The sequence below is a fragment of the Barbatula barbatula genome (assembly GCF_947034865.1).
Source record: "Barbatula barbatula genome assembly, chromosome: 23".
NCBI lineage: Eukaryota > Metazoa > Chordata > Actinopteri > Cypriniformes > Nemacheilidae > Barbatula > Barbatula barbatula.
In genome coordinates this window covers 2,700,132-2,724,743 of record NC_136786.1, presented here as the reverse complement: position 1 = coordinate 2,724,743, position 24,612 = coordinate 2,700,132, and the positions used below count along the sequence as shown (strand labels likewise).

The window sequence follows — 24,612 nt, the reverse complement described above, 5'->3', positions numbered from 1 at the left end:
GTCAAACTACGTGGCTAAATAAAAACGCGTTTATTTGAACTTCGCGTTTGTTAAAAAAAAACCTAGAAAACATAATTGTAACGTGGTTACAATATTGTCAATATAACACACATGTTTGAAAACTGTAAAACAGAATGAAATGTTTATGAAGTTAATGCAATCAGTCATTCGTAATGTGGACTAATAATATTATACTTTATATTGAATACAAATGTATTATGTATTTGAAACTAAATTCATTTTTTAAGATGTGATTAAACAATAATGTACAAAAATGAAATTACGTACAAAGCATAAATATAATCTTTAAATAAACTTTAATATTTTTTACTGCAAGGAGGAAAACAAAACTGCATTTAGATACATACATAAAAGCATAAATACAAATTATATTTAAGAATAAAAGATTTGGTATTTTGCGTTGGAACTTGATGACGTGGCTCTTTCGTCATGCCGTTCGAATAAGGCGGTCTTTGGAGCGCGAGGGACGCGATTCATCGCCACACAACAAACGTACAGAAACAACAAACAGCGACGAAGTCGACAGTTTTGTACGACACCGAAACACGCTGTCATCATGAATACCGGAGTGAATGAATTCTGATAGTTTGTGAGCAACAGGTGAATCAGGTCTGTGAACTCAGAGATGTCTTCCAGAGGTAAGATTACATTTACAAACATTGATGATTGGTATAATACGATTTACAATGCAGTACAATACAATGTGAAAAATGTGTTTGCACTTTAAAGAACACTTATATACATGACATGCTAATAAAGCAAAGTGAACAGCACTCGGTGCGATCTATGTAAGCTAAAACAGTTCACAGCGCAGTGCTTAATGTGTCTCTCCAGCAGCTTTGTGGCAACATCCGTATGTGAACATCTTCAAACACATGAGGATAGAAGAGTGGAAGAAGGTCAACAAAGAGGGAGATGTCACCACATATATGGTAGAACATCAGGCTGTTTCACAAAACTTACATTTTATGTTGTACAGAAGTTTGTTCTTGGACTTGAATAAAGTACATCTGATCATTCTTTTAATTTATCGTGTTGTTTCAATGAAAGGATAAGACCCTGAAGTGTTCCGTCTTTCGGATCCGTGGCTCCATACCCGCCAGTAACTACATCCTACTGCCCAAAACAAGCAGCCAGTCTCTGGGTCTCACTGGACGGTACCTCTATCTGCTGTTCAGACCCAGCCCGAACAAGCACTTCATCGTGCACATGGACATTTGTGCTGAGGTGAGATATAAACTTTTCATAAAAACTCACTGTACATTATTCAGCTCATCACATAGTTGCTTGTTAAAAAAATATAAGTAGGTTTAAATAATTTTATTGTGTAAGAAGTGCATGCTGTGATTATCCTCATTCTGTCTTTCAGGAGGGTCAGGTGATCCGTGTGTCGTTTTCTAACATGTTCAAAGAGTTCAAATCCACGGCAACATGGCTGCAGTTTCCTTTTTTTGTGTGTGGAGCCACAGAGGGTTCAGTGTATGAGAAGACGGCCAGGACTGCAAAACATTGTAAATATATAAAGTTCTGCTTTATTTCAGTATGTATAAAATTGATCTTTTGTTTGTATCTACAGCTAACATTTGGTTAATAGACAGCATGTGTATTTCAGGTTTAGTGGGCCCAGCACCACCGAACCCATGCTGGACTTGCCTGATGATGGATTTACGTTCCGTGTTGTCGGTTTATCTGAACAGAACACACAGTCACCTCAAAAGCATCAAACTTTGTGCCAATATGACAGTCAAAAACATCATCGCCAGTGACCTGCTGTTTGACCCTGGTAGATACAACCATGCACTCAGTATAACAAACATTTACTCAAAGAACTCTCTTGTAATACTCTCTCTCTCTCAATCTTGTGTTTTAGGTCTCTCATTTGCTGAGTTTAGGCAAGCAGGGATCGTGTTACCGGAAGGCACTGCACCGATGCCCAGGGAAATGTTTTTCCCTGTGCCTAAAGGCCAGAGCTGGCATCAGTTGTATGATTACATTAGGTAAGAGTCACATTTTGCCAAATGAAAGGAACGGTTCACTGTCGTTTCCACGTTGGTGACTTTCTTTCATGAAATATCTAAATGTTGTTGGCTTTCACAGAACTACATGAGGGTGAGTAAATAATGACAGAAGTTGTATGTGTTGCTGACTTGTGACTGTGTTCGTAACTGGTCTGTTTTTGCTTGACACATTCAATGTTACTTGGATTGTAAGTATTGCATTCACACATTGTTTTCTGCATTTGCAATTAAATATTTCTATGACATACAGGTTTCCCTCAGATGGAGCAAATGTACCATTCGATTCTATACAGAAAGGATCCAGCAGCACAGCTAAAAGTGAGTCCTGCATATTTGCTATTTCTAAACACGTAAAATAACACCCAACAGTATATATTATGTTATATCAAATATTAAACAAACTGTTCAGCCAACAAATTTAATTCTGACTTCATTTACACACAGAAGTTTTCCAAATTAGTATATATTTCTTTATTCTTATAGAGAATTTGGAAGAAAGCTTGTTACCAAACAGTTCTTGGCTACCATAGTGCTTTATACATTTTGTGTTTTGTTGAACACAAAAGAAGATATTCCAAAAGAATGTAAGAAAGTAAACAGGTCTGATGCACTTTTGACAATCATTGTCATTGGGTTGCCAAGAACTGTTTGCATACAAGGTTCTTCCAAATATGTTTCTCCGTGTTCATCAAAGCAAATACATTTATACAGATTTGGGACAACCCGACGGTGAGTCAGTTTTACATTTTTGGGTGAACTGTCCCTTTAAGAAGTACCTAAAAGTACTACTTTTAGTGTTTCAGAGTGCTTGCTCTGTCTCTACAGCGGAGACACCAGCTGAACAGAGTCCGCAAAGGGATCAGAGTCACACTGTAGGCATGAGTAAAGCAGTGCATGAACGCATCTCCCTCATTCAGCAGATAACCACCCCCAAACCAGCAAGAGTGAGTGTGTGTGACTGTGAACTTTCCCCTCAGTTTACTTCTGTTCCATCAATACCTATATGGTCATTTACTTGCTCTGGCGGCTTCTCTCAATCTTTTTCTGCATTTCTCTCATCTTTGTGACTGTATAGACTGCTACTCAACGATCAGCAGTCCAGACAACCAGCCTGCCTGAGGCGATTTATACACCTTCTGACCGGTCAGAGAGCTCCGGGTCACCAGATCAAAGGTTGCAGGCAGGTGAGGGAGTCAGAGTGGTGTGTGCTGCTGACGATGACGGTGTGCATGTGTATGCTCGATGTGAAGATGGGGTGTACTCCGACACAACAGACAGCGAGGAAGAAATTGCGGTGCGTAGATCGGTGGCTTTCTTTACATTATTTACTTCACATTCTGATAATATTAGTGTCTAGTTTGTAGCTGTGATGGATCACATTAACCATAGTTTCTAGAGAGCTGTCTATGTCCTGTTTTGTTCTACAACATACGTTACACAGTCATGCCTCAACAATAGGGTTGGGAATTGAAAATCAGTTCCAATTTGGACCATACAGGTTGATATCTAAATGTTTAACTGTGGAATCGAAACTGAGAATGATAATCGATAAGCAGAATCGGAATAGGAATCAAAATTCGATAAAATTCAACCGATTCCCAACCCTACTCAACGATGAACTTTGAAATTGCATTGTGACTTGCTGAATGATCAGAATGTTCCTGTTAGGTCATCAATGCACAGTCTCCTCGTCCTGTTGCGCTGCGCTGTGACAAACCAAAGCAACCACAGGTTAAACTGTTACACACACGTTTTCCTCTTAAATGCATAGACTACCTGAACTTAAACACGTTTGTGTGGTAGAAGCTGTATGTTAAAGTCGATGCTGTTTTTTAATATGGAAGGTGTTAATTTCAGAAGCTATTTCCAGACCCCATTCTGAAGCTCAACAGGATCATTGGCTTTGGTGGAGCTACAATGAAATGTGTGAGTTACACACACACACACACATACAACACAATTTTGTGTGCTCTCTTTCATCTTCTCTTTCTCTCTCAGGCTGTGTGGAGTTTAGATGGAGAGGAAGTTGTGTATCCCTGTCACGCCATCATCGTCAGCATGATGGTTTCCTCACGACATCAGCGATTCTTCATTGGACACACAGATAAGGTTTGTGATACGTGTATCCGCAAAATGCAGATCTAAGATTTAAGTTTGCTATATTTAATGCAAGATTTTATTGCTTTTATGTTTTATTACAATAAATTGAACCATGACAGACATTTTAATATTTGAGCTCGGGGATGATGGTGCGTAATTTAGTTTGGGGACATATTCGTTTCCAGAAGTGATCTGGCAAAATCTCATAGAGGGATGTACAGAAATGTCATTCATTTGTAATAAAAATCTTTTAAAGGATGGGTTTATGGTAAAGCGTGATCATTATAATAAGATTTACATTTCTGCATTTAATATCGTCTTTTTGCTTGTCAGGTGTCAGCTCTGGCACTCAATGCCGCTTCTACCCTGCTGGCGTCTGCTCAGACAGGCTCGAACAGTCTGATCCGTCTCTGGAGCTTCCATGATGGGGTGTGCCAAACTATTATTCCGACAAACATGCACGCTCTTCATCTCCTGAGGTACAACACACAAATGGAAAAACACAGGTCTGTCACAATGATGCTCATTGTTGGGATTCGTTTCAGTTTTTCTCGCAGTGGATCATCGCTGAGTTGTGTGGGAAAGGACAGTCACAACAAAACGGTGAGCTAGTTCTGTTGTGAAAGCTGTGTAGTTTTTTGGTTGTTGGGTTTAATGTGTTGGTTTGTATTTAGACCGTGATTCTTTGGAACACACGGCATGTGACTGGTGGTGGCGTGGTCCCAGTGATGGCCAAAGCGCACACGGATGTGGACATTCAGATGATGAAGATCACTTTCTTTGATGATACACGGTGTGCACAGAGACTTATAGGCTTAAACCTATATGGGCAGACCCTGTAAGTGTGTTTGTTATATGACTATATGTTGTGTATGTTATATGCAGGATGGTGTCGTGTGGTGTAGGTAATGTACGTCTGTGGCGCGTTCGTGGTGGTTCTTTACGCTCTTGTCCGGTGAATCTGGGAGAGTATCACAGCTTGGAGTTTACTGACTTTGCCTTTGAGCAGGGTCATGCTCAGGACCAACCTGTGGACGACCGCACGCTGTGAGTGTGTGCACATACCTACGCAAACTCATGACCGCTTAAACACAATCAGTTTAAATGAGTGTAGTATACAGACCTGCTCGAATTAATGATGTCATCTGATGATCTCACCTTGAGCTCTTTTGTGATTGGATCAGGTTTGTCAGCAGTAAGAGTGGTCACATCCTGGAGATTGACTACATTGCTGTGGCAGTAAAAAACATCAGGAGGCTCCTCCCAGCTCAGGAAAGCCACACCCACCGCAGAGAAAAACAGACTTTTAGCTCAGGTAAGAAATTTAGTTTTAAAGCCAATTCACCAGTACAGTGGCAAAAAGTACAAAAAACCTTAGCATCCTTGATTTTGATATATTTGTAAAGGCTGGGATTGTATCCATTTCTTTTTAAATGCAAATTTAGAATATGTTATTTATCACAATTTATTATTGAAATATATGACAGCTGTGAAATATTCTATAATTCTGTGTTTTAAGGTGCTGGCATTGCAGTGAACAGCATCAGCGTGTGTGACGAGTTCTGCGTTACGGGCTCAGAGGACGGTTTCATGCGCCTGTGGCCTCTTGACTTCTCATCTGTTTTCTTAGAGGCGGGTCGGCACACCCCTGATAATCACTCTTCCAAACAATCACCTGGCTGACAAAGAAAAGCAAACATTAAACGTTTGTGTTTTTGCAGAGCATGAGGGTCCTGTCAGTTTGGTGTGTGTGTCCTCTGATGGCTCAAGAGTACTTGCGGCCACAACCAGAGGAAATCTCGGCTATCTGGATGTCAGTAGTCGTGGATACCATACACTGATGAGGTCACACACAACGAGTGTCATGGGGTTTAGTGTGGACGGAATTAGGCGGCGTGTGACCACGGTGTCAAAAGACAGCACAGTACGAGTGTGGGACATGGACACCATGCAGCAGGTCAGTTTTAGAAACATGCATGCGGATGCATTGAACGTGTATGCCATTGGAGATGCAAGTAGATTTGGTTGACACATCATTTAAAATCTTCTTGTGCACTTTCTGTAGCTTTATGATTTTGTCTCTGATGATGATGATGACAGCCCCTGTTCAGTTGCGTTCCATCCCATTATGCCTTTCTTCGCCTGTGGTTCGAGCTCTGGAACTTTGAGAGTGTTTGACATACAGACATCCAGCTTAATCACCCAGCATAGGTATAAACCCATTCACGCTCATTTAGGTCACATTCAAGACTAGCATAAATTATCCACCATAACATGAAAAAAGATTTATCTCACGTGCTGCTTATCCAAATTGCTTGTTTTTGCTAACTTCAATGTAATGGCATAAACGAACAAGCAATTGAATAGGTGTGTGTGTTATTACAGGCAGCACAGTGGGTCTGTAGAATGTGTGATTTATTCTCCTGATGGTCAGTGGCTGTTCAGTGCTGGTTCTCTTGGTTATTTGGCCCTGTACCGAGCATTAAAGCAGGACCATCATGTGGTCCGTGTTCTGGGTGAGTACAGATTCTCAATGCTTAAGTTCTTTACAGATCACAGAGATGGTATCTTTCACAGAACATTTAAAAGTTTGTTTTTACATTCAGTAAAAAAAACTTTCTTGTCTGTTTCTAAGGAAATGTGGTTGCACAGGGAGTAAATCATGGGCCGGATATTTTAGCAGTAAGTTCTGACAGCCGTTGTTTAGCTTTGGTTGGACCAACCGAATACACGGTCACCATCATGGAGGCGCAGTCACTCAACGAGGTACACAAACGCAAACCTCTCTTTATGTGTTTGTTCTGAAATAACTTAAATAGGTGACTTTATGAAGTATATTTTAAGTGTTAAACAAAATGTATTTAGTTCAAATGAATCAAGGCATGCTTTCAACACTTTTACTAAATGCACATTAAATTCATGTTTATTTAAGGTCCATTAAACGATCGCATCCATACTAAATGTTTGTGTTCACATAATATATATTTAAGAAAAATATACAAATAAATTGACATTTACTGTATATATTTTCCAAAATGTGTAAACATGTATGTTTGTAAATACAAAATCAATATGCACAGTTCACAGACATATATTATGTAAACCCAAACCTTTATTCTGGAGGCAATTAATCATTTAATCATAATACAGCCCTAGTTTATTTATATGCAATGTTTTCAGAAACATTTGATTTGCGTTAAACTGGCATTATTCCCACTAACCTTCTTTTGTTAATCAGGGAACATAATGCTGATAATCCAACTTTTTTTATTACTTTGACAAATCAAATGACTTTAGCTGACACTGTAAGAATTCATTGGCTGTCTCTCTGCAGTTACTGCGCATTGATGTGAGCATTCTGGATGTTGAGAGCTCAACACTGGACTCCGCACTTAATGTGTGTTTCTCCCCCACGTTCCTGTCCCATCTGCTAATCACCACATCAGCCAATAAGATCCTGTGGATCAACACTCACACGGGACAACTGCTTAGACAGGTGAGAGAGTGGGTTTATACATCCGTGTCCAACTATACAAATGTTATACATGGTTTTTAATTTTAACGTCAAAATTCAATATACTTTTAGTAAGCCGAGTATGTACCAATGTCTAGCAGATGTTTAATTTGCAAGTTAAGTTAGTGTGGACCACAACAATTCATACACAACATACACATTTTTTATATTAATGACTAAAATCTTTATAGGTGTCTGAGGTGCATAAGCGTCAGTGTGTTTCTCTGGCTCTTAGTGGAGATGGACGGTATTTGCTCACGACCGGGCAGAATTCCTTGAAGGTGTGGGACTACAACATGCACCTAGATATCATTTCACAGGTATGTTTGTTTTGGGGAATCAAAATTGTTTTTATTTATTATTTGAGTTAAGATCAAGCATGTCCCTGTTTCTCTTCTAGGTGTTTATTGGTCACTCTGAAGTGATCAGGCAGGTTCGGTTCACACCTGATCATAGGGGCGTGGTCACTGTGGGTGACGCCCTCTTCTTATGGGACTTCCTGGCACAACCACAGGAGGATGAACTGAGTCCCTCTCCTACCCACAGAGCAACAGTTATCTCTCCTCGTAGATCAGGTATAATGTTTATGGACATAGAAAAATTGCAAGGGACCATTCATGGTAAGCTGGTCCAGTTTCTGACCATATGATGTCAGTGATTTTAGTTCTGTTGAACCATGGTTAACTTTTTTGTCCAGCCCATAACAGTGTGGAGCTGAATGGATTCCCACTGACCAGTGAGAAACCTCAGGAGGCATCACTGCTGACCTCCTCTTTGCCGGTTATGAATCGCTCTGCTGAGAGGAAGGAGAGTGAAGGTATGTTTTTATGACAAGATGTATTTGTTCATGTCTCTTGAATTATTCTTTAAATTGTTTATTTTCATCAGGTTTTCTGCGTATGTGTGATTCCACTGCTGAACTGCAGCTTAAGCCCACAACAGGCCACACCCACTCTCCTTCCCCAAAACATACCTCCTTTCTCAGAATTACTGAATGGGTGCTGGATGAAGACACGCCCACAACCCCAACCAATCAGTCGAGGGCAGAGATAGCGGGGGAAAGTTGCACACAAATGCGTCCAGACTGCTATAAACACTTCACTCCACGTTTTAAGACTTCAGCGTTAGACCAGGTGATGTTTTTGTTCCATCTTTTATTAATATGTTACTTCTGTTGGTATACTGTATGGAAATAACAAAATTTTCTGACTTTTGCTTTCTATCATGACTATAAATAATGTTAAACAAGCCAGTTGTATATTTGTGTCTTTTATTTACCCCTCCCTTCATTGACTTTAGACTATAATAGCCCCGCCCCCAGGACAGGCTGGGCTGAGTCTGAAGGCTGTGATTGGCTATAATGGCAATGGCCGTAACAATATGGTCTGGAATCCAGACACCGGTAAATGCTGGCGATGGAGTGATCAACATTTGAATCTAACGTGAGTCATTTTCCAATCTCTCATCTTGATCATGTCTGTGTTTCCGTAGGTTTATTTGTGTACTCCTGTGGTCGCATTGTTGTCATTGAGGATCTCCACACTGGTTCACAGAAACACTGGTTCGGGCACACAGAAGAGATTTCAACGCTCGCCATCACCCACGATGCACAGGTACCACAAGCACTTGATTTACTATACTGTATACTGCAGAAACATTTAATCAGAGTTACCAAGAACACACAGTCTGTATGTACAAAGAACATGACTTGGTTGTTCAAACTATTCCTTTTGAATGAAACATCCGATAGATGGTTGCATCTGCATCCGGGGGTGGAGCTACACACAGCTGCCTCATCTGCATATGGAAGGTTTCAGATGGGTCCTGTAGTAACCGTCTCTCCTACCACAAGGGAGCGGTGCAAAGTCTAGCCTTCTCCAGGGATGACATGTACTTCCTGTCTTTAGGTTAGTGTGTGACATCATCTTAATAAACTGTTTGTTTTGCTATAATTGTTTGCTATATGCATAAAAATGTAGACTGGAAAACGTAAGACTTTACTCTCACTTGGTGTGGCCTAGATAGTCAGACCTAGCATTCATTTAGTTGTTAAAATGTCAAGTCAAGTCAGCTTTATTTATATAGCGCTTTTTACAATTTTCATTGTTACAAAGCAGCTGTACAAGAAAAAGTAAAACATAAAAGGTTATGTAAGTCAAAACACAGGTCAAATATCAGACACACAATAAATTCCTATATGCAGTGTTAATTAAATAAGACTATCAAATTCTAGCAGCCCCCCCGGCCAGGCAAACAGTGCAAAACAGTATGCAAATGGTGGCGAGGAACCCAAAAGGAGGAGAAAAAAAACCTCAGAGGGAAACCAGGCCTAACCAGGGGATTCCAGTTCCCCTCTGGCAAAAACTGCAGCCTCTGCACAAGATCGACAGTGCTTGCACAACAAGGCAAAATAAAAAATGTTAGATTTAAAATTATCATTAATAATCTAATAGCGACTGAAGTTTTGTAGAGTCGCCACGTCCTTCGTCCAGCATTTGTCAGGTCTGGGAATGGATTGCGCCCTGCCCGTTCCGGTAACCTTGGACTGCATCCTGCCCGCTCTAGTAACCTTGGAACAATGAGACAAGACTGGCTGAGAGTAGAGTACTGTTCTGCACTCTTTGATGCAACAAATGCATCAGTTGTTATTGGAAGTGTCCCTGGTTCCGGTTGATCTAACTAGTGCAGCCTAGATCTTTGAAATATATATATTATGATAGTGTAGTGTATGCAAGATTAAAAAGATGCGTCTTTAGTCTAGATTTAAACTGACAGAGTGTGTCTGCCTCCCGGACAGTGCAGGGAAGACTGTTCCAAAGTTTAGGCACTAGATAGGAAAAGGATCTGCCGCCTGCACTTGATTTTGAAATTCTAGGTATTACCAACTGACCTGAGAGCATAGTGCACGTGATGGTGCACGAAAATGTAAACTGAAAAATATGTTTTCAAATATATATATATATATTTTTTTTTAAAAGCCAGACACTAACCGTGTATGTAGCAAATTAAATTGTATTAATAATTGTTTTCATGACTTCAGCTCAATGATGGGTAATGTTTTCTATTAACTAATGTTTTGTATCCGCAGGTGACTTTTCAGAGGCAGTGGTGGCGCTGTGGAGCACTCGATCATTTGAGCTTCTCTGTACTGTTCAGATGTCTGTCCCGCTTCATGATGCTGCTTTCTGCCCGTTCACGGCTAATGAGCTAATGCTAATCGGCAGTGATGCTGTTTTCTTCACTCACTTACAAACACATGAACACAGCACGGAGCTTCAGGTGTGTACAAACACATAACAGTTAATACAGAAAAATATGGTAACAATCCAGTGAGTGATGGAATTTGTCTTTTTCCTTCTGCAGGTTCAAAGGGTGGGCATACCAAATGAGGTGGGGCGGGCAGAGGTGACATCACTATGCTATAACACTCGCCGCATACTCTACACGGGCACGAACAGCGGGAGTGTATGCGTGTGGGACTGCGACACGCAGCGTTGCTTCGTGACCTGGGAAGCAGATGATGGAGAGATAGGTGTCATGATTTTTTAGTTTTATTAAAATCATTGTTGGCTCATAGTGTAATGATGTCGCCAGAAAATACTCAAGAATAACCATGTTTGTGTCTGTAGGTGTGTTACTGTGCAGTGGGAACAAGTTGATCACTGGAAGTAATGCCAAAAAACTAAAGCTGTGGTCAATAGCTTCAGTCCAGAATCTTACGAACCCAAATAACAAGAAAAGCAGTGCACTGCATGATGGGTAAGCTAACATGAAAATGGCCACACTTGTTTGCACCTTGAATATAACCGAACTATTGGGTGTGTCATGCAGAAAAACTCAGGTGCAGTTAGAACAGGAACTGCTTTTGGACGGTACGGTGATCAGTGCCACATTTGATGATGTCATGGACATGGGGATTGTGGGTACGACCGCTGGAACCCTTTGGTACATCAACTGGGCAGACAGCAGCAGCATAAGACTTATCAGTGGATACAAGACCAAGGTTAAACCTCAGAAACTTATGTGAAGTCTATTCTTAGCTTAATTTGTCAAAAACAGAAGGCTTAAGTTGAATTCTAATTGTTTTAGAAGCGCAGTAAATTGTTTAAATATCACTTCAAAGAAAACTTAAAAAAAGACTGCATCTGTGTACAGGTGAATGGAGTGGTTTGTAGTCCCGACGAACGTCATTTTGTCACTTGTGGGCAGGACGGTAGCGTGAGAGTTTGGGCTTTACAGAGCAACGAGCTGTTGGTACAGTTTCAAGTTCTCAACCAGGTGAGTAAGACACGTGAATTGATTGTCTCTATTCATTTTTGTAAGATAGTCATTGTGTGTTTTGTGTCGTAGAGCTGTGAGTGTGTTTGCTGGAGTCCACCAAGGGGTGTGTATGAGCCGGCTGGGCGAGTGCGTGTTGCGGCCGGTTACAGTGATGGCACTGTAAGGATCTTCAGTCTGGAATCTTCTGAGATGGAACTGAAGCTTCAGCCTCATCCTGTAGCCGTGTGTGCCCTGCAGTACTCACACTACGGTTAGTGTATATGTAAGATCCAGTGTTGTGTGTTTGATTGCTTGTGTGTTTATGTTTACTGTATGTGTGTGTAGGTCATGTGCTGTTGTCTGGTGGTCGTGATGGTCTTATAACAATCAGCAGTCCTGTAACTGGAGTCATTGTACGTACCTTGCGTGACCACAAGGGGGCACATATTACTACAGTACAGTGTACCAGCAAACAGGTTTGTGAATGTACGGTCCTGTACTTAGACATTTTTATTTGAATGTTAGGACGGTTTTATGCATCTTTGTAATTCTATGTAAATGTTTCTAGTATAAGGAGTTTGGTCTGGAGGGGAATGAGCTCTGGTTAGCCGTAAGTGCAGATAGGCGTGTCAGCATCTGGGCTGCTGATTGGATGAAGCAAAAATGTGAGCTGCTTGATTGGCTGACATTCCCAGCACCCAACCCACCAGAGGTGATCAACACACTAAATATTTGAGTATTAGATGAAGAAGTGTGCTCAGACTTTGGTTCAGATGTGATTATTACCAGCACTTTGTCCTAATCAGCTGGTGGAAAATTAATGATTTTTTATCCAGTTGTTGTGTCCAGTCTTGAGATTAACACAACTCTCTATTTAAATCAGGATTCACACCCATTGCCACCCAGTCTGGCAGCATTCAGCCCCAGTGAGAGAGGAGTGGTGGTTTACACAGGCTACGCTGTGGAAAAAGAAATCATCTTTTACAGTCTCTACAAAAAACAGGTGCTCGCACACAAACACTGCTGCAAAAACATAAGAAATGTTTAGGTGTATCAAACTAAAATCAAGTGTTTCTGGACTTTTCGTCCAATTTTTGTTTTGCTGTTTTCTTTCAAACACTTTTTAAAGATTAATAAGTGTGTTTTGTAGGTTTTGAGGACAATCTCTCTTTCTGACTGGCCGCTGTGTCTCAGTCTCTGCTCTACTGGAAGACTGTTGGCTGTTGGTTCAAACAGTGAGTGTGAAATGCATTTTTAATCCTGCAATCTTGTTTCACACCACACACTCACACAATTTAGACTCACATTTAAACAGGCCGTCTCTTTGTCTCTATGATTGACTTTCTTCAGCGTACAGGCAGGTTCTCAATGTATGTATAACTGCCGATACCTGACTGCTGTTCTTTTGTTTCAGAACTTGTGCTGAAGTTGATTCATTCCACCAGCGCCCGTTTCCAGGATTTCTCAACTCACAGTGACTCTGTTGACGTGTGTGGCTTCAGCTGGTCTGGATCACAGCTGTTTACCGCGGCTTACAATGAGCTCTTACTGTGGACTGTACACGGCTTATAACATTGATGCAGAACATACGTTCAAATAACACTAGCCCTCACAGTTCTTCTGAGGGCGTATAGATTTTGTTTTAGTTTTTGCCGTTGCCTAATACGCCTGTATAGTTTCCTAGCCTGTTCTTTGAGTTGAACTTTTAAGTTATCAGTATGAGATTTAGAAATGTTTTATTTGTTTTTAGTATTTGTAATAAATTCTGAATCGGTTCAGTAGTTTGGGAATTTTTAGACACTTTGTTCTGTCTTGTTTTTATCCCTGAGTGGTTTGGAAAAGAAGTAACAGCGTATCATATCGTATATCATATAATATCTAATGCATTTGATTACAAAAACAATCCACCGATACAAAGTAAATAAACGATTACATCCACAGAACTAAATAAAATATGTCTGTGTATGTAAAATCTAACATTATATGAGATGCTGTGATAATATATGAATCGAAGTTTCATGAAATGTTCAACTTTTTGATGTAGCACATTTTTAGGAGGCAGTAAACATTTTTGAAAATAAAGAAAAAACTATAAATCATATGTAAAATAAAGTAGTAGAGTCAAGTAGAATATTAAATAAAAATATTTGTAAGTATAAAGTTTTTTTCTTGTCAGTTGATATTCAGTAGAGGGCGCTCCATTTCGGCTCGAACCGGAAGTCCGTAGCGCCGCCAGTTTCTCTGGATGGAATGGGGCTCGCGAGAAACTAGCAGCAAGATTTGAATTGATTTGAACTGTTTGCAGAATACAAACGCAACTTGTCTCAGAATTGAAGAGTGATCGGGGTGAAATGAAACGCGATGTCCGGATACTGCTGCTGGGGGAGCGTAAGTTGTTGTCTTTAATATCAAGGCAAATAAACGTTTCAATTTAAAGATAGTTAGCAGGATCGCTAACTCACAACCTTGAGCTTCTGCAGGAAACACGCAGAAATAAACGCAACCTACAATTGAATGGTCAATTAAATTAGTGCTTTCTTTGAGGCTTACGTTCGTTTTAGACATCAAAGAATAACTTTAGTTAGCAGTTTTTTTCCACAGATTACTGGCGAATGGTGCTTCAGAGGATTTCTAAAAGTTAAATTTGACAAGGAAATATTGATGTGTTGGACAGCTGAATATGCGTTTACATTTAGTTGTTTTCTAAAGGTTTTTAGAGTTTAAAGGGACAGTTCACCCCAAAAATAAACATTCTGTCATGAATTACTCACTCTCTGGTTGTTCCAAATCTGTATAAATTAACTTTATAAAAGAAAGATATTTGGAAGAATGCTTATAACCAAACAGTTAACCCATTGGGGCGAGATCTGTTTGGTTATAAGCATCTTCCAAATATCTTTCTTCGTGTTTATCAAAACAAAGAAATGTTTACAGGTTTGAAACAACTTGAAGGTGAGTAAATGATGACAGAGTTTTTGGGTGAACTATCCATTTAAGAAAGCTTTTTCTAACTGGAAAACTTACTAATAATTCCTTCAGATTCATTTCCTGATGTGTATTGTTTTCATCAAAACAGGATAGATTAATTTATCAAATATTACTGTTAAATGATTGATTGGGGATTTTGTTGTTATGGTAACTATCAGGGCGTGGAGTTTGCACTCAGTGAAACAAACATCAAATGAGCTTGAAAGGGTCAATATATCACCTTGCAAGTGTGACATGATGCACGTATTCCATGAGAGCCTGTGGGATGTCTTATGATTTTCAGAATAGATGTTACATTAACTGGTACAATGAAAAAAATACATCGGTCTATGAATTTCTTTTAAATTACATGTCACTTTATTGTACTATTATTATAATAAATGAAGTTCAGTTATTTTACTGTACATACTTAAATATATTAATTTAATACACTTCAGCATTGCAGTGCGTTAAAAAAGTGTAGATAAAACATTTTATATCAGCTGGAGTTTAAGTCAATCTTAAACAGAAAATAGAAATATAATAATCTGTCATGTATTCACCCTCATATTATTCAAAACCTGTATGACACACACCTCTTTCTTCATTGGAACACAACAGAAGATATTTTGAGAAATGTCAAGAAGACGTGTTTTTGTGTTCTTACAATGGAAGACAATGGGGCTTGTTTGTATACTTACGTTCTTCCAAATATCTTCTTTTGTGTTCTGCAGAAGAAAGGAGAACACACAGGTTTGGAGTGAGGATGAGTAAATGATGACGGAATAATGCCACCTTTGTTTTGACTCTCAATTTTCATACTTCTGAGAAATGGAGAAAGCCTCACCCCTCATTTGCAGCCTGGTCAATATTATGCACTGATGATAATAAAGACCAAGTGTTATCATAAAACTGGAATTTAAAGTTATCTTCGCATTTATATTAGAATGGTGCAGTTGTTGATCATGTGACTTGTGGCATTTTGCAAATTCAACATGGGGGTTATCATAGTCAAATGAGCTATTGAAGTAAATCTACCACCAGTTTTATTGTCAAGTTTTTCTCTCATTCTTAAAGCCAAAGTGGGCAAAACCTCTCTCATCATGTCTTTGGTTGGAGAGGAGTTTCCCGAGCAGGTGGGTTTGGATTTCTTGTGATCTTCTTTTAATACCCCATCACTTTTATTGTATAATGAGAGGATGGTTTTTTTATATCAGGTTCCCCTCCGTGCAGAGGAGATCACCATACCTGCTGATGTCACACCTGAGAAAGTGCCAACACACATAGTGGATTATTCAGGTAATCTGTGTGTGAGAATGGGATTCGTGTTATTTGCAGTGTAATGTTAAACTAATACTTTTTGTTTTTGCAGAAACTGAGCAGACTGATGAAGTGTTGAGGGAGGAGATTGTAAAGGTGAGACGGGACTAAATGCCACAACAAATGACCTAAAATGAACATCAAATATACTTGATGCTGATTGTTTTTGTTTTGTTTTAGGCCAATGTTGTGTGTGTGGTCTATGATGTAACACAAGAGGAAACCATCGACAAGGTATCCGTTATCTGTGAGTTTTATTTCAGTATTTTTGTGTCTTGTTTTCTCTAAGCTGATATGAATGTTTCTCTACCAGATCAGGACTAAGTGGATCCCGCTAGTTAATGAAGGCGCAGAAAAAGGCAGCAAGTATGTTTTTAAATTGCTATCTGATACTCGTTAGTACATCTGTGTTTTTCAGACTTGATCATCTTTCTCCTGGTGCTGCAGGATTCCCATCATCCTTGTGGGCAATAAGTCTGACCTGCGTTCTGGAAGCTCCATGGAAACCATCCTGCCCATCATGAACCAGTTTTCTGAGATCGAGACCTGTGTAGAGGTCAGAACCACTGCGGACTGAGCAGAATGATGAAACGCCTAATCTACAGAGCGGTGATAGGCATGTCTGTACTTGTAATATTAATTGAATGTGTGTTTGTGTGTGTGTAGTGCTCGGCTAAGAATCTGAAGAATATTTCCGAGCTCTTCTATTACGCCCAGAAGGCTGTTCTACACCCGACTGCTCCGCTCTACGACCCTGAGGACAAACAGGTACACACACACACACACACACTTCTGCTCTATGTTATCTCATTTACACACACATATTGATGCATGTGTGTTTGTGTAGCTGAAGCCACCGTGTGTCCGAGCTCTCAGTCGGATCTTTAGTATCTCAGATCAGGACAACGATCACATACTCAGTGATGCTGAACTTAACTGTTTTCAGGTGAGCAGACATCCGTGATACCTTTATAGTGTAAATGTACTGATGCATAAAATACAAAAATGTGTTGATGACATTATCAGACTGTGTTTGTGTGTTTGTGTAGAAACTGTGTTTTGGGAATCCACTGGCTCCACAGGCTCTAGAGGATGTTAAAACAGTTGTGTGGAAGAACACGAATGAAGGAGTCCAGGACAATGGTCTCACGCTCAACGGTAATGCACACAAGAACAAGTACACGCTATATACACCCAACATTGTTTAAAATGTTTATTCATCTGTTTTTATTTCTCCTGTAAACCATATATACAAACGCACATACACATTCAGGTTTCTTTCTTCTCATGTTAAAATCTCTCCAAAAACCTGTACACATCAGTTGATACTTGGAGTACAGCAGGATTTGTCTGATTTCTCAGACTTTTAATTTGTGAGGACTAGGGCTGTGACAGTGGCCGTGACAACCATGACAGTGGTGAACTGCCACGGTGGTAGTGCACGACACTGTGCCAAATATATGTGTAATAGATATTACATTTGCGATAAGGATTGCTATTTGTAACCTTTCCGTTTGGGATGGTTTAATTTAAAAGATTTTACATTAACACAGAAATTATTGACATACATTCCATTGGTGGGTTTGCGCAGGTTTTGCCGCAGTTGCGAAGAGACATCAATTAATTTGCGCTCCTGTGCACATCTTCTGAACGCTTATTTAGTGCAGCTGTACACATATTATTCTGTCTGTCATCAGGTTAGTTTTCAATCAATGAGGAGGAAAAAGTAATGTTTTTATGGCAATCTGAATAGGAAAGGAAAGCAAAGGTAGTTTGTTTCACATGGAATTGTTAAGGACTGTTCATTTTGTGCTTAGTTTGGCATTCTGGTGCAGTTTAGTTTATCCCAATCATCTTGTGTGTGTGTTCTGAAGGGTTCCTATTCTTGAACACACTCTTCATTCAGAGAGGACGTCATGAGACCACGTGGACCATCCTGCGTAGATTTGGTTACGATGACACAATGGAGCTCACCGATGATTTCCTGTACCCACCGTACGTGTGTGTGACACCAATGATTACCTGTATCCATTGTAAATGCCTGTTTGTGTTTGACCAATGATTTCCTGTACCAACATTGTCTGTATCCATGAGTGTCTTTTAATGCATGAAAATCTTGATTTAAAATGTGCCCTTGTTTTTGCTGGTTGCTGTCCAACCTCCTTGATTTCAACCAGTCTGGTTTCAAGAGCGGTCATTTCACAGAGACTGCACTGTGCTCAGTCTTTGAAACCCAGAGACTGGCAAGGGCAGCTTCTAAATCGTCTGTACTCATCCTACTGGATCTATCTGTTGCGTTTGACACCGTTATCCACCACATCCTCCTGTCGACCCTTAGGGCTATGGGTGCCTCTGTAATGGTGCTACAATGGTTCAAGTCTTACCTCTCAGGTAGGTCATTTAGAGTATCCTGGAGAGGTGATGTCTTTTGAGTCCCAGAGGGGTGTCTCAGGGCTCAGTGCTTGGACCGCTGCTCTTTTCCGTATTCATGACATCCCAAGGTTCTGTCATTCTGAAACATGGCTTCTCCTATCAGAGCTATGCGGGTGATACACAACTCCACTTATCATTTCAGCCTGACGATCTGACAGTTTCTGCGTGAATCTCAGCATGCCTGAGTGACATTTCAACACTAAATGACGGACCATCACCTGCAGCTCAACATTGCAAAAGAAACTGCTTGTGATCCCGGCCGACCCAAAGATTCATCACAACCTCTCCATTCAACTGGGCACATCCACCATTACACCTTCTACAACGGCCAGAAACCTGGGAGTGGTGATCGATGATCAGCTACACTTCACCTATCATGTTGCCAGCACCACCCGGTTCTGTAGATTCATCATCTACAACAGTCATCCTCAATTGAAGGACTGGATCCGGACCCGTGCTTCGTTCCATCCGGACCGCGAGACACAGCCTAATAAACCATTTAAAACATTAACCCTTTCTGATCTGCGTGCTGCTTTTCTCCCACCAAAGATGCGCCGCATGACGCACAACAGACACTTGCTTATTACAACAACAGTAGTGCAGACACGCAGAGCAGGTAAATCTCGCTCATGTACCTCTTCTGGATCGGTTTCACATTTGTGGAATGATCTGCCCACTACTACAAGATCAGAAGATTATATAACCATCTCTAAGAATCAGCTGAAAACATCTCTTCCATCAACACTTGACTGATTTGTACTGACTTATATTTCTTTATATACTCTTTCTATCAAAAAACAAACAAAATAACGGGCTATACTTCCATACAAAGGCAAAGTGCAGTAACTACACATTTGGTCAAAATTATTTGAGCTTGGCAACATCTTGTAATAAAGATCCATAAAAGGGAAGGAAGGAGGCGGGAACCGGCGAACATTTAACATACTTTAATCAAATAAAAAATAACACAGAAGTAAAAGACAAAACATAAACACAACCTTAACATATGTCCGGTCCTCTCTCGTCAACCGTCCTGCCACTCGTCCTCTTAAGCTCCTGGTCTCCTCCGTGAGATATGCCAGTGTGCGCACAGCTGATTCCAATTATCACTCACGCCACCGGCCCCACCTCACGGCTCTTGTCCCGCCTTCCTCACCACACATTTGTTCTGTCTCTCCTGGTTCGATTTTGTCTCATCTCAGGGAAACAAGTGTCAAAATTGCAGTAACTGGCTGCTATGACTGGCTGGTGTGAAAACTTTGAAGGCATTTTTCATTGTTTGTGTAGTTACTGCACTTTGCCTTTGTAGGGCAGTGTATGAGACCAGTTTTTACAGCACTTGTGCTTTTTGTTGTCATTATTCTGTTCCAATTACTTCTATTATTTACTTCATTTGTAAGTCGCTTTGGATAAAGGCATCTGCTAAATGTAAATGTTTTGCAGGTTACGTGTTCCTGTCGGTTGTACGACAGAGTTGAATCATCTGGGTCAACAGTTCCTGCAAAGGCTCTTTGATAAATATGATGAGGTGAAATTTGACCAACTATTGATCCTGAAAGTTCACAACAACATTTGTTTATTGGTCTAATGTTCTTTTGTGTCCCTCGCACAGGATAAAGATTCTGCTCTCTCTCCTGATGAGCTCAAAAATCTGTTTAGTGTTTTACCCTACATGCCCTGGGGTCCGGCGGTGTACAGTAATGTCCCCCTAACAGAGGAGAGCTACATCTCCAAACACGGCTACTTCTGCCAATGGATGTGAGTGAAGGAACAGTGATTAATCTGTTTATCAAACACATTAATAATTTATTGAAATATGATGTTCCTGTACATGTGTAACAAATATGTTGGACAATTGATATTTAGTATAAACATATTTTAGTTCATAGTAGATTATTTGAATGATGATCGTTGTGAAAAGTAACAGTTTAATAAATCATGTCTAGTTTTAATTTCAGTTCAGTGGTTTCGGTGTTTGAATGGATTATATCAACCGTATTGTTGGATTGCAGGTTATCTGCTTATCTGGACGTCCACCGTTGTCTGGAGCATCTGGGCTATCTTGGCTACCCGATTCTAATGGAGCAAGAATCTCAGACCTCTGCCATCACAGGTAATGAAGTCCGCACAGAAATTAATTCCAACTGTGTTTGACTTCACTGATGTTGACGTTTTCTGTCTTTTCGTCATGTGTAATAGTATCGAGAGAAAAGGAGATAGACATGGACAAAAGACAGACCCAACGCAACGTGTTCCTCTGTAAAGTGATCGGTCCCCGTGGAACGGGAAAGACAGACTTCCTTCAGGCTTTCCTAAAGCGGAGCGTGATGGTGAGAGAGCAGCTCGTCTTGAAAGCCAAACTTCGGCTTGACCTCTTAACCAAGTGTAACACATTAAAAAATAATACAAATCTAAATATCTTGTATATCGATTGTTATGACTGTGCCTTTTTGGGATGAAAACAGATTACTGTGAAGTTGGTTAGGACCAGTATTGGGCAACAAAATATATTAAAATGACATTAAAAATACAAAAATTGAAGACAGGAAATTTTTACCCAATGCTGGTATTTCAAGAAGGTTTTCTTTTTCTGTTTTTGGGTTCTTATAAGTTTATGGTGTGTTTTAAAACTGTTAACCCAATTTGAGATTTTTCCCAGCTATTTAAAACCTGATATTTACAAATGTCAGCGATGACGGTATATTTTGTTTATTTTTAGAGAAAGGAACGTAACCCTGGTCCTCCATCAGTGTACGCAATCAACACAGTCTCAGTTGCCAATCAGGAGAAGTATCTCATTGTAAGTGGCATCTCAAGGTTAAAAAAACCTTACTTTATCGTTTCCTGACTCTGACCCATGTGTCATTCCTCGTAGCTTGAGGAGGTGGACGTGGAAACAGAGTTTTTAAAAGCAGTGGATGCAGCGTGTGACGTGGCGTGTCTGATGTATGATGTCAGTGACCCCGAATCATTCAACTACTGTGCTAGTATATATAAGGTATGAAAAAGCATCACTTCTGTGTTGAAATGTTTTTCAAAACACAATCTGACCTGATTGATTTGTAACAGTGTGTTTGTGTAATTGGCCCGTAGCAACACTACATGGACAGCGGAATCCCGTGTGTGGTGCTCGGCTCTAAAGCCGATCTATTAGAAGTGAAACAGCATCATGGCATGAGCCCATCCGAATTCTGTTACAAACATCGTCTGCCTTCACCTCTTCGCTTCTCTGCGCTGCTTTCAAACACACATACAAATATCTACAACAGACTCGCCTGGGCCGCCATGTACCCGTAAGTACATAAACACGAATGCATTTAAACTAAAACACACAATCTTTTCATAGGCAAAGCATTTCTTAACAAATACTTCCAGAATATTTGTCATAATATGTAAGTGATTTCAAAATGTTATGAAAAATACAGAGTCTCGCCTTAGAAACAATTAATTAAATGTTGATTTAAAATATATCAGCATGAAGTGACCATATTTCTTTTATAGTTACATATCTCTAGTATTATTCTAAACAAAATGTTTTTAAATGTTTCTCTGTCTATGTCGCTTACTGTCTACAGACACCTTAATGGATCAGACATGAACAGCACTTCCTTCTGGCTGCGTGTGACTTTGGGCACCACAATAGCAGCCATGTTGGGCTGCGCTCTATACCGAGCCTTCAGTCGGCACAAATAATGACATGTACTGATAAACACACACTCCTTACTGAGTCATTTGTGGCTCAACTGGTATTTTGCGTCCAAAACGTCACAGTGATAAACAAGCAGTATAAAGATTTTTTGGACCGGAGTATCACCCACATACTCAAAACGTAAGGGCAGATTGATAAGGTTCACTATGAGGCCTAAATCATTAAAACGTAGAAGTTTCTGACCTTACAGGGACATTTTTCCAAATCCATGTCATAGCTAAACAGTTGCAGTAATAAGGAGTGATATTAAGATATTATTTGAAAGGTTTATGTTTTTTTAATTGTACTTGAAATGTATTTAAGAGATTGCAAAATAAATATGGATCAAGAGTATATTCCATGGGAATTCATTCAAACTAGTATTTTGTTTATAAACCATGTGTTTTGACACTTCTCAGTGCTGGAGTCACTTATTGTGTTTTTTCCTGGCCAATGCAAGTAATACTCAAGTTTAACTAGTATTTCAGATTTACCCTTTTGAATCTTTTTAGAAATTAAGGGAATATTCAGGGTTGCGCTTTATTGATGAGGTTTGTGGCATGCTGTCTATATCCACAAAACATTCCACATAAAATAGGAGAGGTTTAAATTTAACCAGAAATATTTCTTTAATTGGTTAAGCAACATTAAGAAATTCTTCTAAAGTGTCTGAATTAAAACAGAATAAACCAGGACCCCCGTCTCAATTCCAGCACATCAGATGGACTTTATTATTTATGGACCATGACTTTAAAATTGCGCTCATGTGTTTATTTTTATGGCAGAAGAGTCGAAGCCTGCATGCTGTCGAATTTGGAAACTAAACTCGAGTCAATAGTTCCAAACTGTTGCTTTGGTTTTTTTGCTTGAATTGTTTGAAGAGGTGATTTGATTCTTGATTTTAAAACTACATTCGAGCAAAATGCTTTCGAGAAACATGGCCCAGTTTAGAACCATTCTATTGTTACAGCAACCAGGTTTGGAAAAACTTAAGCTTTTTGTTTTGTTGTTTGTTTGATTGATTGATTTTCATATCAATTTCGTTGTTCAGTATTAAAACCTTCACTTCTGTACGTGGTGTTGGGCCCAACTGTACAATACTGCAGGCTTGTCTCTGCTTGACCCCGATTGTCTTCCATCTTAAATATTACATGAAATGCTTGGAATGAACCCAGCGTAATTAAAGTTGTAATAGAAATATTTTGTAATAAACTAGCTTTTTTTCCTGCTGATCTTGTTTATTGTGCTCTGTGAAATCAGAATGTTGAAAATGGGGTATGGTTTGTTGGATCACATGGTGTTTTCCAGTTCCAATTTCCTATTAAATCGCTGTGTTTGACTTAAGTTTAACATTATTCTGTTTATCTCCTTATACTAGACATTATATCCAGCCAGTTTATAAATAACTTAAATGTGATCAAACGTATTAAGTTGTTAAAAATGTCTGGTCCGCATCTAGATGAAGGTAGCCCATGAGCTTGTATCTAATTACTATTGGAATTTAATACAATGACGCATTTCAAGAGCATTATTCAAAATGCATATGAGAGAAGAAATTCAGGTAAGGACAAATAACATGTAGGAAATCTTTTTAGGTCAAAAGTTTTTAATTGGTATGAACCTGAGAATATCTCAGTATTTGTTTTTTTCCTCTTGCCAGCAGCACTTGATCATTCAAAAACTGACGTTTCACATGCTCCCATCAAGATGTGCCAGCTTTAAGCTTTATGTCCTTCAATGTAAGTAATACAATCTGACATTTTTTATTGTGCAGTGGCTTTATCATAGATTTTTTTATCAAACTTATTTTGAAATGTATTTGTATAGGAAAAAAAATCTTTTTTTGACCCCACTGTGTTAAGTGTTCGTTTTCATTAATTTCACATTTTGCAGTTCCCATAAATAACAAATTCATGTAAGTTAAAGGAGCAAAGATATTTGAAAGATTGTATTCTTGTCTGTCTGTTTATTTTAGCTACAGCTTCTGAAATTTACATAATAGGCGCAAAACCATTTTTAGATAAATTTTTTCATGTCAACTGAAAATTTTAGACATTTTAAATGTAAAATACTAGTTATGGCGTTTAAAGTTAATTTGATTTTACTTAACTTATGGTAGCAAAATTAAGTTTTAAAGGGTGCAAATATTTTGTGCAGCGTCTGTTATCGTGACGTCATCAAATCTGAACGTACTATAATTACGCAAGAACCGCCCATTTATACTTACCCCGGGCGACCGCTCACCGTTGAGACACTGCGGGGCAACAACGAGCCCGAGTGCCCCAAAAGAT

The 24,612-nt window shown here is 39.5% G+C and overlaps 2 protein-coding genes across 6 annotated transcripts; both read left to right on the top strand.

Moving 5' to 3' along the window:
- The first annotated feature begins 468 nt into the window (after positions 1-468).
- On the top strand, positions 469-13,866 carry wdr90 (WD repeat domain 90). Of its 5 annotated transcripts, none has more exons than XM_079488062.1 (41): positions 469-659; positions 856-953; positions 1,072-1,248; positions 1,391-1,532; positions 1,634-1,804; positions 1,892-2,018; positions 2,290-2,357; positions 2,865-2,983; positions 3,115-3,333; positions 3,708-3,770; positions 3,897-3,965; positions 4,038-4,148; positions 4,473-4,618; positions 4,685-4,742; positions 4,814-4,932; positions 5,025-5,186; positions 5,324-5,454; positions 5,659-5,775; positions 5,861-6,096; positions 6,205-6,350; positions 6,525-6,655; positions 6,775-6,905; positions 7,474-7,635; positions 7,845-7,973; positions 8,054-8,228; positions 8,351-8,470; positions 8,542-8,786; positions 8,953-9,055; positions 9,145-9,266; positions 9,404-9,560; positions 10,742-10,932; positions 11,017-11,185; positions 11,283-11,412; positions 11,485-11,656; positions 11,809-11,931; positions 12,004-12,184; positions 12,259-12,389; positions 12,482-12,625; positions 12,797-12,916; positions 13,064-13,148; positions 13,328-13,866. In XM_079488062.1, exons 1-41 carry the CDS (start codon positions 647-649, stop codon positions 13,483-13,485), a joined length of 5,571 nt encoding a protein of 1,856 aa, XP_079344188.1. In that variant the 5' UTR covers positions 469-646; the 3' UTR covers positions 13,486-13,866. The 5 variants fall into 5 exon arrangements, with proteins under 5 accessions (XP_079344188.1, XP_079344189.1, XP_079344186.1 ...); XM_079488063.1 differs by having other exon boundaries at positions 4,473-4,742; positions 5,025-5,049; positions 5,149-5,186; XM_079488060.1 differs by having other exon boundaries at positions 4,473-4,742.
- A 239-nt stretch (positions 13,867-14,105) lies between these two features.
- rhot2 (ras homolog family member T2) lies at positions 14,106-22,677 on the top strand. Its single transcript, XM_079447379.1, has 19 exons — positions 14,106-14,301; positions 15,958-16,016; positions 16,098-16,179; positions 16,253-16,296; positions 16,381-16,434; positions 16,514-16,566; positions 16,648-16,756; positions 16,867-16,968; positions 17,048-17,146; positions 17,250-17,358; positions 18,075-18,195; positions 20,077-20,161; positions 20,246-20,391; positions 20,646-20,746; positions 20,833-20,963; positions 21,353-21,433; positions 21,509-21,631; positions 21,727-21,926; positions 22,209-22,677. The coding sequence occupies exons 1-19, from the start codon at positions 14,265-14,267 to the stop codon at positions 22,324-22,326; spliced, it is 1,854 nt and encodes a 617-aa protein (XP_079303505.1). The 5' UTR covers positions 14,106-14,264; the 3' UTR covers positions 22,327-22,677.
- Positions 22,678-24,612: the final 1,935 nt, after the last annotated feature.

Bases quoted from the DNA above. Each gene is read 5' to 3' on its own strand.
- wdr90 (XM_079488060.1), top strand. The intron at 954-1,071 runs GTAGAACATCAG...TTTCAATGAAAG, and splicing joins GAGATGTCACCACATATATG to GATAAGACCCTGAAGTGTTC. The intron at 2,358-2,864 runs GTGAGTCCTGCA...CTGTCTCTACAG, and splicing joins ATCCAGCAGCACAGCTAAAA to CGGAGACACCAGCTGAACAG.
- rhot2 (XM_079447379.1), top strand. From the start codon at position 14,265: ATGAAACGCGATGTCCGGATACTGCTGCTGGGGGAGC. The intron at 18,196-20,076 runs GTACGTGTGTGT...AATGTTTTGCAG, and splicing joins GATGATTTCCTGTACCCACC to GTTACGTGTTCCTGTCGGTT. The intron at 20,392-20,645 runs GTGAGTGAAGGA...GTTGGATTGCAG, and splicing joins GGCTACTTCTGCCAATGGAT to GTTATCTGCTTATCTGGACG.